This window comes from Chamaea fasciata, unplaced genomic scaffold (assembly GCF_029207755.1).
Source record: "Chamaea fasciata isolate MVZ Bird 193981 ecotype frontalis unplaced genomic scaffold, bChaFas1.0.hap1 SCAF_4, whole genome shotgun sequence".
Lineage (NCBI taxonomy): Eukaryota > Metazoa > Chordata > Aves > Passeriformes > Sylviidae > Chamaea > Chamaea fasciata.
In genome coordinates this window covers 38111794-38129497 of record NW_027094089.1, presented here as the reverse complement: position 1 = coordinate 38129497, position 17704 = coordinate 38111794, and the positions used below count along the sequence as shown (strand labels likewise).

General features: G+C 40.4%; 1 protein-coding gene across 2 annotated transcripts; it reads right to left on the bottom strand.

The window, feature by feature from the left end:
• Positions 1-1468: 1468 nt before the first annotated feature.
• ZFAND5 (zinc finger AN1-type containing 5) lies at positions 1469-17677 on the bottom strand. 2 transcript variants are annotated; one of them, XM_066181316.1, is made up of 6 exons: positions 17593-17677; positions 14427-14584; positions 13905-14016; positions 13394-13491; positions 3352-3477; positions 1469-3097 (listed from the first exon to the last, which is right to left on the bottom strand). In XM_066181316.1, exons 2-6 carry the CDS (start codon positions 14575-14577, stop codon positions 2949-2951), a joined length of 636 nt encoding a protein of 211 aa, XP_066037413.1. In that variant the 5' UTR covers positions 14578-14584; positions 17593-17677; the 3' UTR covers positions 1469-2948. The 2 variants fall into 2 exon arrangements, with proteins under 2 accessions (XP_066037413.1, XP_066037414.1); XM_066181317.1 differs by lacking the exon at positions 17593-17677 and adding an exon at positions 16369-16387.
• Between the last annotated feature and the right edge of the window lie 27 nt (positions 17678-17704).

The window sequence follows — 17704 nt, the reverse complement described above, 5'->3', positions numbered from 1 at the left end:
GGACTAGGCAAGCATTTCAGAGATTGAAGCTTATGAAATCATGACGGAGGTGTTTGCATTTACTGATGTGCTTATATGGCCCTTTTGTTTCCAAACCAAAAAAAAGTCACCACCAGTGTTTAAAAAATAGTGAGACTCTTCCCAGAATATTGTGCTTATGCGTAAGTTAAGAAGAGTTTTAGTCTAAGAGGCAAATGTTAAATGAAGATTAGTGATATGTGAAGCAATTATGTTTTTTCTAGGAAGACGTAGCAGTGTCTGCACTTAAGTTTAAATAGAGTCCCCATCCACACACTTTGTCAATACCTGCTCTTTTCAAACAACCTTCCCCTCCTTTGTTTAGTGAGCCTCAAAGAATCAGAGCTCAGGAGTGATTTTACAACTATATACACCATTAAAAGAACAAAGCTCTGGCTAGGTTGCTGACTTCAGAACAGGCTCATACCCCACTTAAGTGTAATTTACATGATACAGTTCAGTTTTACAGGAAAAAGAGGGATTTTTCATTCCATACTTTCCTGTACAAATGTGCCAAGATCAAATATTTCAACAAGCGTTCTCAGGCACCTTTGTACAGAAAAAAAATCAGACTGAGACCACCATAATCATTAACTAACAATATCAGTACTAGTACCAGTCCTAAACCACTGTAGCCAAGAAAGTATCAAAACCAGACAGTTCCTCAACCATCCAGCTACAACGATGGGGCATTCTCAGGTTAAAAAAAAAAAAAAGAAAAAAAAGAAAAAAAAAGCCAATGCTTTTATGCTGCAGTGGAGTTGCTGATGCTGCTTTAATACAGAAGGTAGAAATACTGTAATTTTGGTACTTTAAAGCAGTTCCCTGATGAAGTCCCATAGCACGGCTGTGTTCCCTTACTGGAGGTACATACAGTGGCTGGAATATTAACTCACGACATTGACTGTCAGCTGACTGGTGGGATACTCACTATTCACTTCTGATACAAGCAATTTTTAGGGATCATCCAGTATTGAAGCCATCTTCCTCCATTGCAACACATGCTGTGTACTCTATCCTTTTCCTTCCCATTGGAAAGGATAAACCAGGTACTTTTACCACGTGTATTTGGTTGTGGACACTGACAGTAACTCTGCCAAGGTCTGTGGGTGAGGATGTGGACAGAATAGTTTAGTCAGTGTACTGGTTCTATCACGACAGATCCACTGGAATTAAGTTAGTAGGTTCACTGCTAATACTTTCCTTTTCACCCTTTGAAGTACATTGTTGTTCGCTTGCATTTTTGTCAGGTCATCAAATTACCTGTATTCCAGCTGCTCATGCAATTTGTCTCAAAAAAAGCTGGTATATCCAAATAAACACATAAGCAAGCTTATGCATAAGACAACATCTGTAAGAACTTATATTAAACTTTGCACTTGAGCCTCTACAAGGTCACATTCTCATCACAGCAAGAACTAAAACCAATGAACTACCATAAAAAGAAGTATTTCCTTCTGTACATTATTTTTATTATTTACATAATACAATATAGCATAGATGCTGGGTAGCTTATGTGCAATACATAAATATGAACTATCTGTACATGTTTGCATATCTAATAACTCAGAAGAACAAAGAAGCAGAAACCTGACGTTTTTAATAGTGAAGTAAAAACCAAGACTGAACACAGGCAACAAAAATCAGGTCAGAAGTATTGCCTTGTGTACATATGTAACTATTTACAAATGAGAACAGGCATTATCACAACACTAGTCTAAACCGTATTTGTTTATATAAAAAACCCAAATTTCATACATCACAAAACCCCTTCCATTATAACACAGAAGTGATATATATTACCAGACAAGCATTGGTGAAGATTACTGCCTTTTCTAGAGTTGTTATTGTACAATGCCGTAGATAATGCAGCCCATGCAATACACCCAAGAACACTACAGTCCTATACCCAAGTACAATTAAAAATTATAAAGCAGCCCTCCAAGAGTGGTTCCAGCTACCATTTAAGTCCACAGCAGCCATGTTAGGTATGGTTTTCCATGCAAAATGGTGCAACTGTTGCATTTAAAACTAGAAAAATTAATCCTAATATTCTTCTAAACTTGGAACACACAGAACATTAGTACATGAATAATAAACTGCTCTAGTATTGCAGCAACTTATTTAGACCCATGTTGCTTGATAGAGATGCTGTGATGTCTAGAAACATTTGTAACTTTTTTGAAAACCAATGTTACAATATTGTGCAACACAACATTTTTAGCTATGCAAGGAAAAGCAGACTACTCTGTTGCATGTCAGTTCATAAGCTCCTAATGGGACATTTCCTTTGGGAATTTTTTTCAAGACCCTAAAGTTAATGTAATCTTTTACAAAACAATTATCTTCTCAAATGTATCCGATGTTTTCTATTTTTCTCAATGCAGCTGTTAAGTGACTCAAATATGGCATCAACACTCATCTTACTGGGATGGTAGACCCCTCTACATAGCTTGCATTCTGCTGGAAAACTAAAATGGAGTGTGGCAACTAAAAGTAGAATGAGATTTTAAATGACAGAAGTCGACTCCCAACTGTTTTGATGTGTCCTTCTCCAAAACAGGCACGTAACATCAGCCGAATATCAAATACCTCATGCACATCTCAAAAGGCAGAGCTGCTGCACATGCGGATTGCACAAATCTGTTTGGCTCACTATAGTCTGTCTCTATGCATGTGTGTTCCTGTGCAGGTTTCTGATCATCCATCTATTCTGGGGAGGGCATACATATTTTCAATGGCTGTATCTATCCAATTCTGCCTGTAACAAACACTCAAATATTTGAAGTATCATTTGGATAAACAGGACTAGAAGTAAAACTTTGGAAAACAAAGGAAAATGACCATGCACCTGCTCTTCTCGTGTTTTTTTAGGATGTATTGAAAAAAATAGCCCCACAAAAAGTCAGTCTTTTCTTAGGCAGAGCAGTTTATATTCTCTGAATTTTTTCAGCCACCACAACAGGATTTTCTTTTCTGATTTTTGCTGCAGCTTCTGCTTTATAATCATATGGGCAGTTATGCTTGTCAGAATAACGGTGAAGTCCACAAAATAGGTTTCCACATCGGCAGTCAAATCCTAGACACAGAAAAAGAAGCAACATTACTAGGAAGATTAGCTTTTAAATAAGGTGTTAATTAAGGGTGCAGTGACTACAAAGGGTATATGTTTATCTACTATGACATACAGAGTAAGAAAAATAAATGGATTTACTAAATTGAGTGAATTGTGAAAAAAGCTGATAAATTTAACAGAACACGTATTTTGTCAAGTTTAATCTAGCAAGAGGTAAAATCATGCAAATTTGTTTAAAATTGATGGTATTCTCATACCCGTAAGGCCAACCTTCTTCCTGCACATGAAACATCTGTTCTTCTTTGGTTTTGGCAGTTCAGCAGCTCTCTCTTCACTTTTTGAAGCACCAGGCTGAGAAACTGACGGGCTTGGTTGAGTAACAACTGTTAAAGGACACAAAGGAAATAAGGGTTAAATTTCCTTTTCTTGACTTCACTAGGTATCCAGTAGTATGCATATATTAAGGATTAATTCACCCACTAAGACCCTGACATTTGTTGCCTAAAGTACTACATAGACTCATGTAAAAATGTGAATCAGAAACAAGGATTTTTAGGTACTTTATTCATCCCTTCCCACTCTACTTGAGATACTCAGATTTTTCCCTACATATTAATCAGCTAGAAAATACACGGTACTTATTCATTATACCTATATTTAGGTGTATATATATTCATTATATGGTCTTGAAAAGCATGACAGAAATTCCATGTATACCTTTTATATCTAAATAAATCATTATACCAAGTAATAATCTAAAACAGTAATGATACTGTCACAGCTAAAGTTGCTGAACACAGATACCACTGTAGGAAATGTAACTAATAGGAACTTATTTTATAAAAAAACGGAATTCAGTAAAGTATTCCTGCTATAGTACTGCGTTGTTTTGCTACTTCTGTAGTGAAGTCAGATATCTAAAGCAGTTCACCAAGACAGCAGCTAGGAAGCTGTTAATTCCGTGACAGATCCAGAATACAGCTACAAAATACACAGTTTAAAAGAGCCCTCATTTAAATAAGAAAGTGCATATTTGCATCGTGTATCTTTGTTTTTGTAATTTATTCAGTTTCAGTTTTTTGTAATTTATTCAGTTTCAGTGTTCAATCAAGTATAGTCAAAATGAACAGTTTCTCAATTGCCTCTTCAGACATTTTAGAACATCTTTAGACACTTCTGTTTTATTGAAAGAAGTGTTTTTTTCACAAAAAATTTTAATTGATATCCTCTTCATATCCAAAACTGGAATCAAGGAAGGCTGAGAGATGCACTTGTACACAACTGTAATACCTGCTCTTCGTACAAGTTTGCTGAACACTCCCAGTGTATGATAACATCTACCATAATGTCTATTAACTACATAATGCACTTCATAACAAATGGAGTATACAAGTCTCAAGGACGTATTTGCAACCAACTTCATACAAACACGGTTTGTTAGACGGGATTCTTTTGAATAGTACTTGTTTTCTGTCATTGTGTTTGCATTGTCACAGAAAACTTCACAATTTGTCATACAACAAGAAAGGCCCCAGGCAAACCTTCATAATCTAAATAAGACTTATAAGCAACGAACTTTCAGTGCTCATCACCAAAAAACTTCATGCAGTAAAACAAATGACTGTTAATATTTTCTTGTATTTCTACATCATAGCAAGAGTCCTGAAGAACAACCAAGGTAATTTACGATCTGGCTTTTTTGTCACATCACAGTTATTTTATAACTTTTTCTTTGTGAAAACAGTTTGTTTTGATTAAGATTTTCTAGATGAACAAATATGACACTCTGAATTTGTCTTTAAATATTAAGAAAATCAGTCTTCACTACCAGTTTGTCTACTAGAGAGCCTGTGACCAAAAACTGGCTTAACAGCCAGCAGTGTCACAAACTGAGTGTACCTGTTGGATGTTATGCACCTTGGCTAACAGACATCAGCTATGGCCTTAAAAAAAAGAAAAAGACTAAACATCTCCCCAAAAGCACAGTCAAATCCCTATTAAAATATTTGTTATATGGCTAGTTTGTTTCAAAACTAAATGCTAATTGTAAGCCAAAATAGATGAATAAGAGGAACCAGAAACATGCACATTGCAATTTGGGGTGTAGTTAGCTAAGGGAAAGCTCCACCTACATCAGAACCAATTTAAAGATTTCATGTTGCATGCTGGCTGTTTCAATCTTTTCTTTTGCTGTATGCAAAAGAAAATGTAGAGGGGGGCAAATGAACAGTGATAAAAAGTCACTCACAACATACACTAATAGAAAATGAAAATGAGAAGAGAACCATTTATATCACTGCCTAACACATGTCAACAAGGAAGCAAAAATGAAAACAGCAACTTCCCAGGAATTACCAAGGCAAAAGGGCAGCTTTGTGGATCACCTTACCACAAAACAAAGCCTCTGACAACAAACTCATCTTGGGAAAATGTTACAAATTACTACAGGTATATTCTATCTTTGCACCAAGAAACTGCAACAGCACATTTCCTGAAAGCGCTGCTGAACAGGATCCTTCCCCTTCAACTAAAACATCTTCCAAGGAGGAAAAGCAGTACACAATTTGCAGTAATGGTCACTAAAAGGTACCAAGACAAGAGAGGACATAGCTCCCTAGATCCAAACTAAAATTATTACTTTATTACTCTACAATAAAGGATTCTCCTATTATTTTATGTCAACAGACTTTAGTCTGATTGGCTTTTATGATGTTAAATGTTTGTAAATGTGCTTGTGAGTAATGCTGAGAAGAAAAAGCTGCATACTGTGCCCCCTAAAGCTCAGAACAAAACTCTTTTTTCATCAACCTGTAGATGAAAAAAATATTGAAAACTTGTAGTTGTTCTGCTGTGACATCAGGAGCCCACCTAAACCAAAATACTATTCTTACAGTTCCTAGTCACAAAAGGCTTCCTTCAACCGAGCAAGTACAATTCCAATCCTCAAATAAATATTAATATTAAATACTAATATTTAATATTAAATTAAATTCAGGCCAGAAATCACACAACGTTAACCAAAGTGCTCTACATGATTTATGTATCATTACAGAACAGGTGGCTGAAAAAAATGCCAAAAGCTGGAAAATAGTGGTTACTGGTACCTGTCAACCTGCTTCCTCAGTAACAGCATTCAGATGAAGCAAACTCCTCACCACTAAAACTTCTCACTGCTCTAAAAGAGCTCTTACTGGCATGCATGCACTTTCTCATCCAAACTGGAGAAACATGGATTTGAAGGATGGACTATGTGGTGGATAAGGAATTGAGTAGATGGACACAGCCAGGGAGGTGTGCTCAATGGCTCTATGTCCAAGTGGAGACTGGTGATGAGTGGTGTACCTCAGGGCTCTGTCTTGGGATCCCTGCTCTTGGATCATCAGTTACACAGAGAGTGGGATTAAATGCACTCTCAGCATGAAGAAGGGAACCAGACAGGGAGATCTGGACAAGCTACAGAAGTGGGCTCAAGACCTCTGCTACTGTAGACCCCACCTGGAGTGCTGAATCCAGCTGTGGAGTCGTCAGCACAGAAAAGATGTGAATCTGCTGGGTTAACACCGGAGGAGGGCCAGGGGGCTGAAGCACCTCTCCTATGAAGTCAAGCTGAGAGAGATGGGGTTGTTCAGCACAGAGATGACAAGATCTAGGAATACCTTCTTGAGGCCTTTCCAAGCTTAGAGGGCTTATAAAACAGAGGGATAAACTTATACATGGGCAGATACTGAAAGGACCAGGGGAAACATTTTTGAATTACAAGGGAATTGTATTAGATGTTAGCCAGAAATTCTTAACTCCAAAAGCAGTGACACACGGGAACAGAGGGGTTGGAACTAGATAATCTATAAAGCCCTTTCTAACCCAAACCATGGTTCAGTGTAGCCCTCTCCATCCCTTTGATCATGTCCCTTCCTGTCTCTGGCTCAAGACCTGCAAAGAATTACTTCATTTGAACTCTACCAGATCAGTTCTACTACTACAATGCCAAAAACTTTAGGAACAACTGATTTTCAGAATTGGATAGGCTTTTATTAACTACTATTTTGGTCTTAAATAATTGCCTGTATGCACTATGAAGATGCATTACCATCATGCCCAACGATGACTATTATCCTAGAAGATTAATCCTACACTGGGGGTGGGTGCCTAAAAAAGGCACAAATACAGGCATTTCATAACAAATTTGGGACAATTTCCCTCAAATGTAGCCTAAACATAAGATGCATCTTTACATGAGGAGCAGCAAGGCCACTGATGGAACCAGTCAGCCACATGACAAAGTACAACAGCTACTCAATCTACATGCAAAAAGGTTCTACAAAGTGGGGAATAAAGTTCTTCTTAGACCCATGGGAGTGCCACTCAAAATTAAAAACCATTTTAAGAAAAGAATGTTCAAAGCTGTCAGTAGTTTTTCTTATATAAAACAGTATGTCTGCTTCAAAAAAGCATGTATCTTATCAGTAGCACAGAGATTCCACACCGGAAAGGAATGAATTTGATGTTTCAGCTGAAGAAAACATGATGAAAATAAACCATTACTATTTTCTAATACTCCCCATATCAAAAATGACCAGAAAGGGATATAAAAGTAACAGAATAAAGTTTTTAGAAGCTTCTCTCACCGAAGAAAAATTCACCAAAGTAAGATCTAAATACCTTAAACTTCAAGGATAACAGTGGCACAAATTCTTGAATGAACAAGGAAAAAAAGTGATTCAAGGACCACATGACCAATAGAGCTAACTGCCAACTCCTCCACCACTGAAGAAATGGTAAAAATAAAACAAGAGAGAAAAAAGGTAAAGTCAGAAGTTATCCGAAAGACATTAGATGCATTTCTGCAATTATGGAGCTGAAACAATAGTAGTAGTACTAGTAAAAATACTAGAAACAATACAACCCTTATACTGGACATTAGCACAATTGTCCTGGTTTCAGCAGGGCTAGAGTTGGTTTATCCTCAGTAGCAGGTACAGAGCTATATTTTGGATTCAGTATGAGAATAGTGCTGGAAACATTAATAAAACTAATGTTTTAAGTGTTGCTAAACAGTGCTTTTACTTTAAAATAAAGACTTTTTAGTTTCATGTGCTCTGCAAGCAAACAGGTGCACAAAAAGCCAGGAGGGAGCATCACTGGGACAGCCGACTTGAATGAACTAGCCAAAGGAATATTCCACACAACAGAACACGCTTCTCAATATAGAAATAGGAGGGGTGTTGACTGGCAGCTGTCAATCACTGCTAGGGGATGAGCTAGGCATTGGTCAGCAGGTGGTGACCAAATGTAATATGCATCACTTGTGAAGTTTCTGGGGTTTACTCTTCTTTCCCCTCTTTTCATTACAATTATACTGTTATTATTATCAGTATTGCTTATTTTACTTTGTTTTAATTATGAATCTATTTTTATCTTAACGCAGAAGGTTTAGATTCTTCCCCCCACAATTGTCCTCATCCCTGGGAAGCAAGAACTGAGTGAGTGGCTGCATAGTACTTAGCTGCCCTCTGGGGTTAATCTAAGACAACAAGGGGCTTGTACGTACAATTTTAGTCTTGAAAGATGGGCTGTACCTATAATGCTTTATCAAGTTTTTGCTCAGGAACAGCTGGTATGCCAATCTACCTGCCTGTGATGAAAGGCTGCAGAACAAACCTCCATCATGCTAACTTTCATGTCAAAGAGTGGGAATAAAAATGTTCTGCAGCATGCCACTCACTTTCCGCATGCCCAACTCTTAACTCGTGTATTTGCGCATTTAATATGTCACATTAATACAACAAAAATTCCCCAGTTTCAGTATCACAGAGAAACACAGTTAAGTTTAGTTATCATTAAGAGTTGATGTGTGTGGTGTATCACTATTAGAATAACAATAATGTGCTATCACAAACAGGCACAGAACCAGCAGCTAGGTCCTCAGCATTTCTGTATGCAGTGGACAGCTTCAGGGCTCACAAGAGATTTCATTTCTGAAATTTTTCAATCAGCAACATTTACCAAAGCTACAGCAGACATGGGGAACATGAAGACAAGCTAATTATTTTCAACACAATACAGAATTATTGCATCAGACAATGTTACTAATACAACGGAACTGTTGACAGAGAGCAACACGGTGAAACTACTACAGCCATGTGTGATAACAAACCAGAACTAACAAGGCACTTATTAAAACCAGATTTAAGGAACATCATGTGCTTACATCTTGATCTTACCAGATCTCATAAGCTACATTACTTACATCTTAAGTCACAATATTACCTGCTCTACATATCAAGGGTAACCCATTATAGGGTCTCTCAACCTGAATGCCGAACAGGTGTAAAACAGCTCTAACCCTAACAGCCTGATACAGAGCAAAGAGACATGCCAACCACCATCGCCGGCTGTCTTCTAACACTGCTGCTGCTGAATGAAAGGGTAAGTTATGGCATGGATGGAAGTTAAGAGCATTTGAGTATTTGTAAAATATGTAATTTACACAACACTGTTATCAGTTCAACGGCTGGTTTAATTTTTGATAAGCAATATTACTTGCATTTAACACTACTCCCTAAATCAGAGCATTACTGCATTAAAAAACCCAACCAAAAAAAACCCTAATTAATAACAACAAAAAACAACCACAAGAAGTACTAAACCCTTATGTCAGTGCTGATACTGTGTCTGGGAACACTAACAGACCTGACCAGAGGCTGATCATTCAGCAAAGTCATCACCTACAAAAGTCTAAGAAAACGGTAAAAATATGCTGTGCATTAAAACAATATGATTGTTTAAATAAACTTGTTTTTAAAACCATTTCTTTTTAGTGGTGTATTGGTTTTGAATGGACTGACTTTGATAGTAGGAGGCTACAGAGGGCTTCCATCAGAAAATGGTAGAAGCCTCTTCCACCTCTGACAGAGCCAATCCCTGGTGGCTCCAAAGTGGAATGTGCCACTTTGTGCCCAATCAGAAAGGGTGGAAACACCTCTGTGGTAACATATTTAAATAGAAAGAAAAACAGAAGTTGTTACACAGTTTTAATTTCAGCCAGAGAAGAGTGGAGACACACAACTCTGCAGACACCAGGGTCAGTGGAGGAGGGGTAGGAAGCGCTCCAGGCCTTGGAGGCAGCCTGTGGTGCAGACCCGTGCCCCTGCAGCCATGGATGTTCATAGGGATGTAGAGATCCACCCACACCCCAGGGAGGAGCCCCACACCAGAGCATGGGGATGGATGCCTGAAGGGAGGCTGTGACCCCATGGGGAGAGCTGTGGAGAGAGGAGCCCACACTGGAGCAGCCTGTCCTTGAAGGACTGCATTCCACAGAAAAGTGACCAACACTCTGGTAGTCTGAGGGGTGCCATTGCCCATGGGATGGACTCATGTTGCAGCAGTTCTCAGGGAGCTGCTGCTCGTGACACAGACTCATGCTGAAGAAGTTCATGGAGAACTCTCTTCAGTGGGAGGGACCCCTTGGTGCAGCAAGAGAATGACTCCTTCCTGAGCAGGAGAAGTCTCGGGTGATGAACTGACCATAACCCCCATTTATTCGCCGGCTCCTGACACCACTGAGGTAGGAGGGACAGAGGAGGTGGGAGGTGTGTAAAGCAGGGGTGAGGGGAAGGTGTTTTTAAGGTCTGTTTTTACTTCTCATTATCCTGCTCTGATCTTGTTAATGATAAACTCCATACTTCTAATTCAAGTCAGTTTTGCCTGTGATGGTATTTGGTGAGTGACCTCTCTCCATCCTATTAACTCCTGATTCTTTCTCTCCCCTGTCCAGCTGTGGAGCGGATTGATAGAGAGGCTTTGGTGGGTGCCTGGAATCCAATCAGACTCACTCACTACAAGTTACAAGGAAACAACCACCTGAGTTACATCCACCATGCCTTTCTTCAGACATTAAAGTACAATTAATTGTCTTAGCACCAGGTTTGCTCTGAAGGTGAATCTAGGTTGCAACTTCAACCTGAGCAAAGAAGAAAAAATCCCAACAGAATCAAAAGAAACAAGCTTCTCAAACTTCATTGTTTAATTTTTTTCTCAACTTCTCCACCTGTTAATCAGTTGTTTCAATTCCAAAAGCAAAAAAGTAAAATTTTACGCTACAAGACTGCAAAAAAGAGTTTACCTGATGTAATTGATGTAATCCTTCTTTTAAACTTTCTGATTCATAAGAGAAGTATACAAAATTTCTTTTCCTAATAAACATCTGGCAGAAGAGAATGTGACTGTTGAAGATACAGTTCATGATCTATCACCATTTGGTTATGAAATTGTCCCCAGCATCAGGCTATGCTTACAGCTACACTGTGTTTCATTAACAACTCCATGACTGCATCATCTTAGAGAATCACGTCTCAAAGAAACTACTAACTTTTGTTGCTATTAGGTGATGAGAATTATTTATCATTGTTCCAGTTTGTCCTTGAGAGACCAGCACATAATGGATACTACTGGAAAAAAGGAAGATAAAAAAAAAAATCTACCTAGTCCAGACACACCAGGATTTTTTTTTCATAAGAAGTCTAGTCCAGTTTCTCTTGCCTGCAAGACACAGACTAATGCATCTCTAAATACAGCCAACACTGTTAATTTAAGATGTCCAACAGACCCTAAGAATAGTATATAAGGACATTATCTTATGCTGTCTGGGAGCTGTGCCAAACAATAACACCTAAAAGGGAACTCAGGTATTAGAGCAGTTGAGGCTGCCTCATGAATTTACAGATATGTTCTCTCAGGAGGTACTTCAGTTCTTCAAGTTTTTCCAGAGGCATTTAAGTCCTCTGATAGTATTTCCAGTCTTCTCTACACAAGCCTGTGACAGCTTTTACTGGTTTCAACCTGTGAGATCATTTACTACAATTCCTTGGTATCTTTGAGCTGCTTTGGATTTTTCCCCCATTCTAATCAATAGTGAGCTGTGCAACCTATCACTCACCTGGACCCACAGTACCTGAAAAACAGGTTACAGATCAACAATAACTAAAGACTTTCTTTACAACTGGCAAAATAACAGCTGTTCTAAGAAAAGTAAAATCACCTATTACTTCTGCACTGCTACCATTTTATGTATTCCTATTTCCTTCTTGACACATTCCAGTGGAATTTCATAACACAGTACAATGGGTTAATGAATATTGTTGCAAAGTTGAAATTACTTTTCAGTCACATATTGAAAGCCTCTTCAGATGACATCAGCTACAGAAATTTAATAACTGCAAAAATTCCCTTTTAGTTCATACATAATGAAAAACCCCAATATATTGCATAATTGCTCTTTAGTTCGCGTCACAGAACCTTGACCTAGCATGACTTTTAAAATGTTAAAACCCTCTGTACAAATACTGAGCAATTAAACATCAAGTGTCAGACCAGACTTTGTTGGCAAAGATATAACTAGATAAAAATCACTTTGATACAGTGCTGAGTAGCATCTGATGCCATTTTCACCTCAATTACTTTGAAACTGAAAAAACACATTTTACCTTGGGCTTGAGTAAACCGTCTTCCTACTACACATCAGCTTTTAGTTTTTAAAATTGTTTCAGAGCTGGTAAATTAAATTAAGAAGCCTGGATTTGCTGAAGTACAAAACAAGTGCATTAAGTTATCCATTTGAACAAACTGATATGGATTCAGTTGTTCACTAGTTAGGTTAAGCTAGCTGGCCTTCCCTCTCTGCCTCACTCCAAGAAATAAGTTTACACACTGAAGTTTTACTACTCCAGTTATCCAGCATGAGAATAAAACTGTTAAATGGACAATTCACACACAGCAATTAAAGCTGCAACTACCCTACATTCCTGAAACAATGCATTAGTTATATCTATGGATTACTCAATTAGTTCAAGAAACATAAGAAACTTTTGTTGTTTTAAAACCACATATTCTCCCTTCCCCCACAGCCTCACTCCTCTGTAGAATGGAATTAAGCACCCTTCTCCAAACACAACAAGCCATTTTGACTGCCATGAGTCAGTTGGAATTGTTCTGCTAGGTAATAAACTGAATCTCAACAGTTTGACCTCAAAACCAAACACCTTGCCTTAATACGATTTTAGAGTGCCTCACTTTTAAAAACAAATGTTAGGGATCTAAAAACACTCTCATAAGTGTTAATTCTTTTACTAACAGTTAACACATATTTTCCCTTGATTCTGAGGAGACAGTACTCAAAAGTATCTTAAACATATTTCTTATGACCACCACCATAACAGGAGAAGGCTACTCAGAAAGTAAAACAAACCCTCCACTTGTGTTAAGTCACTGGTTGTGCCCAGTGTCAGGCTGAGAACGTACCTGGCTCAGTCTCCGTTTTTGGTGTTAATTCTTCCTCTCTTGAAATGCTCATTTCTGTCATTTGCTGTGTTACAGGCAAAGCGGCAACAGGCACGTTTCTGTTTAAGCACAATAAACACCTAATTTACATCAGTTTTACATTCATAATAAAAGTTTGCACTATCCAGACCCATTAATGAACTACTGGTTCAGTCACTACTAATAAGTTATCCTGACCTATGCTTCTACTATCTTCAAAATACACTTCTTTATTCTATGTTAGTATCCCTAGAAGAAAACAGGCAAGCTTGTAACAAATTAGTTCTGTAGATAAACAAAATCCATTCTTTTTACTGCAGCACTACAATACCAAATATTTGAACGATTTCTCAATTCACATGGATCCATACAGCCCTGTCAGCTCCTTTTTCCTCTGCAGACACTCACTGCAACAAAGCAGGATTGCTGCAGGCCTTCCTGCACGCTCACAGCACATTCAACCCAACATGACACAGTTCAACCTTAATATTACCTTGTCTCTTCAGATGTGCTGCCAGCAGCACCTTCACAATTGTTTAAGCTAGTGTCTGCTCTCTGTACAGATGCAGAGTCTGAGGTAGGACTGTTTGAACCACTGCTTGTTCCTATGTAACAGGAATTTGACAAGTTATGAACAAATTGTAGAAAACATGTTAACCAAATAGTCTACTCTACAGCTATGAACTGCCTGTATACAATTTTAAATGCTACTGCTTATTACTTTTTACTTAAAGACACTTTTTACTTAACAACCAAAATACAAATTGCATAAGAAAATGCTAATAGAAGTGGCTAAGTGGGAAAGCAAGTTATGGTTGAATGCCAAGCAAAACAGAACACAGTACACAGAAATTATCTTTACTGCGCTTTAAAGTAGTATACTCTTTGAATATTCATTCTTTCAGTTTAGCTTTCAGAAGTTCTGCTAAAAAATGTTCTAGTGTTCCTTGTAATCCTATATATTTATCATTCCAAAAGAAAGAAAGAAACCCCCAACAACTCCCCACACTCTTACCCATTGGGCTGATTCTACCACTATTCTGCTGTCGCTGAAGATGTTCTTTGTAGCAAACAGAACACATCCCATTTGTCCTAGGATTTCCATAAAATCCACATCCTGTACTACACAGCATAGGCCCTGGGGTCTGGTTTGTCTCCTGAGTCATCTCGATGCTGTAAATAAAACCAAAAACTGCATTAGGAGCTGGCATGTCACCAAAATCAATTACAGGGTTAAAAGTATTAAGAAGTAAAAGAATTATGTCTGCTCACCCTGCCCCACCAAGTGATATCACCATTCTTAAAGAGGGTTATATGAAGATAACTATTCAAGATTACAATTTATTGCTAAGTAATATCATTATGAACCTTTAAGACAAAAAAAAGTGTCATCATACTAATACTGAGAAATAATATACCTGCTGATCACTGGACTGCAAGTACAGGTTAATTTAATTAGACTGACATAAAAACCTCCTTAAGTACCAGCTTCTGAGCACCAACAGGTATGTGTGAAATAAGTAAGACTAAGTTCATACCCACAAAACAGTTCTGGCAAATAACGTAGATTATTTTTGCTGGACTGCGTAGGACTATTTTTGCAGAGCCAAGAGACTACAGCAGTAAAGCCCTGCTTTTTCAGCGCTGATCTCATGTAATTTTGAGACTAATTCCACAATTATCAGTACTTACTCTCACAAAACTCTTCCAAGGGAGGTAACATTAACAACTCCAAACTGTTGAGTATATTCTATTACATAGCTTACACATTTATGAAGTTAAAAAACCCTTCTCTAATCAAGTTGTGTCAAGACTTCTAAGCCTCCCAGAGGCAGACAGTGCTATGCATTTTAGAAATAAGGTTTTCACCTTCACTGCCTGTTAACCTCTGCAAAGCAAGGTTAGTAGAAAACTGCATAGCAGCCAAATCCTTGATTCCCAAGGGCAATAAAACTGGAACACAGTAATCAAGCATTTGCTACAAATTGAGGACATGTAATAATATTACACTAAAATTTAAATTTAGCAGAAGCTGTGCTTATGGCCCCTAAAGACATTTTAGTATAAACTTTGGATTTATGTTTTCCTAGTCAGAAATTGTCACAGTAGGAGATATTTGACAGCTGACACTTGCTAGAAGTCAAAAATGCCAAAAGCGAATCAGTTACACTGTAAAGAAAAATGCTTCTAATTATGACAGTTCACACTGCAAGTAGTAAACTTATGCTTCCCTAGTACTACAACTGCAACTGACAAGTGCCTTTAGCTAAATTAAACTCCTGAGATCACAGTAAACCAAAACCAGGAGAAAGTAAACAAGCAAAATTCATCTTGTCTGCTGGTGGTCACAGGACCTAATTTTCCAGGTATAAATAGCTGTACTATTTATAGATTTATAACACCTTCCAGGTATAAATAGTGTCCTTTCTGGCTACAACGGCTTCACACTTACTCTGATACAGTTTTACAGTCAAACACACCAGTCAAAGGAGCTAGAAAAAAGCCTAAACCACGTAGAGGAAACCTAAAAAAATATCTTGTCATCTTTGACAAGATGTAGACCTATGTCTATATAATACAAAAAAAGACAATCTCTGTTCTTTTGTTACTAACCAGGTAAGATCAACACACTATCAAACACACTGCCAACATCAATTGATCTGCCTAATTTCCAAGTTAGTGGGCTGAAACAAATTTCATCACTCACTACATTTATGTTGCTTTGGGTGCCAACACTAATATTCTAGCACAAACTAGACACTAAGCAGCTCCTTTGGTCTGCAGAGTCTTCCTCTACTTGAAATGCATGCCCGTAACGAAACGTTGCTACCCAACGCAGAACAAGTCGTGCTTTTCCAGGCTCCGGGAGGCGGCCGAGGTTTCACCCGCGGTTATCTTCAAGCCGCCCCCCGACAGTGGGAACCCGCTACGGCGCACGCACCCCGGCCGACCCTTACCGCAGCCCCGCGCCGGGGCACTCACTCACTCACTCACGGCGCGCCCGGCGGTGCCCCAGCCACCGCGGCGGGTCGGTCACATGGGCAGGCGGACGAGGGCCTGCGCTTCCGCCTGTCAGGCGGCGGCGTGACGGGCCCGGGCCGCCCGCTGAAGTCAGTCCCTATTTATATCTCCCGCAGGCCGCCGGCTCGGGCGGGAGGAGGCGCCGGCGAAATCCGACTGCCCTTCCCTTCCAGGGCGGAGCGGTGAGAGCAGGTGCTGATCTGCAGCCCAGAAAATGCGGCATCATCAGCCCGCCGCCTCCCGCGATGGGCGCCCCAGGGCAACCATCTCTCCAGCAATGCGCCCCGCAACCCGGGGCGGGTAGGGTTACATCCAACCGCTCCTCTTCGACAGGAGAGAAAAACGTAACTGGAAAAGGTCTCCTTCCACCAGCACCCCCGCCGTCACTAGCCCAACTCAGAGGAAGGGGAGGGTAAATCCCGTTAGCGACCCAGGCCCAGCGCACCTCAGTCACCCCTTGGGCCCCGAGGCCATGGCCGGGCTGCCGCCGTCCCGCCGGACGATCCCACACTGGCGGCGTAACGACAAAAACGAGGGCCCCCACGCGCGCTGAAACCAGCCCCCGAACCCGGGCAACTGTGTTAGCAACGGGCTCACTGACTTACATATTGATTTGGCTCAACATCCTCCTCCCCAAGAGGTATCACGACAACCACGAGAAACACAGAAACAAAACAAAAGGAGGATGCACAAAGGCTGCGAAGGTCATTCGCCGCTCACGACCGCGCTCGGGCGAGGCAGAGCCCGGTGTCGGTACGGGGGAATCGAACGGGAACAGGGAGTTCCTCAGGCGGGTGCAGTCCGGCGGCTGACTCAGACAAAGGGGGGGGCTCCTGCCAAGCGCCAGCAGTGCCGCGCGTCTTAACCGCGTCGCCCACCCCCTCCGCCTCCGGGACACAAAAGACCCTCGAGACTGCCGGGCTGAGGAGCGGTGGCACCGGGCGGGGGTGTCCGGCCGGGCCGCACCTCGCAACCGCCTGAGTCATGGTCGGCTCCGCCGTCGTCAGGCCCCACGCCGCCGCCAGACACAGGAACCTCATTGTCTCGCCGCCTGCGTTGCCCCGCAGCCGCGCCCCCGAAGCCCTAAGAGGAGGCCCAGGCACACACCGCCGCCGTGAAGGCCTCACGGAGCGGAGCCCAGCCCGCCACCCCTCACTCACCTCTTCCCGGTGGGGGCTACAAACCCCGCGGCGGGTGCTGGAGAAGGCGTGGCGGATAGCTCCGGGCGGCTGCGGGGCGAGCGCGGGTTGCGGGGGTCGCCGGGCTGGCGGC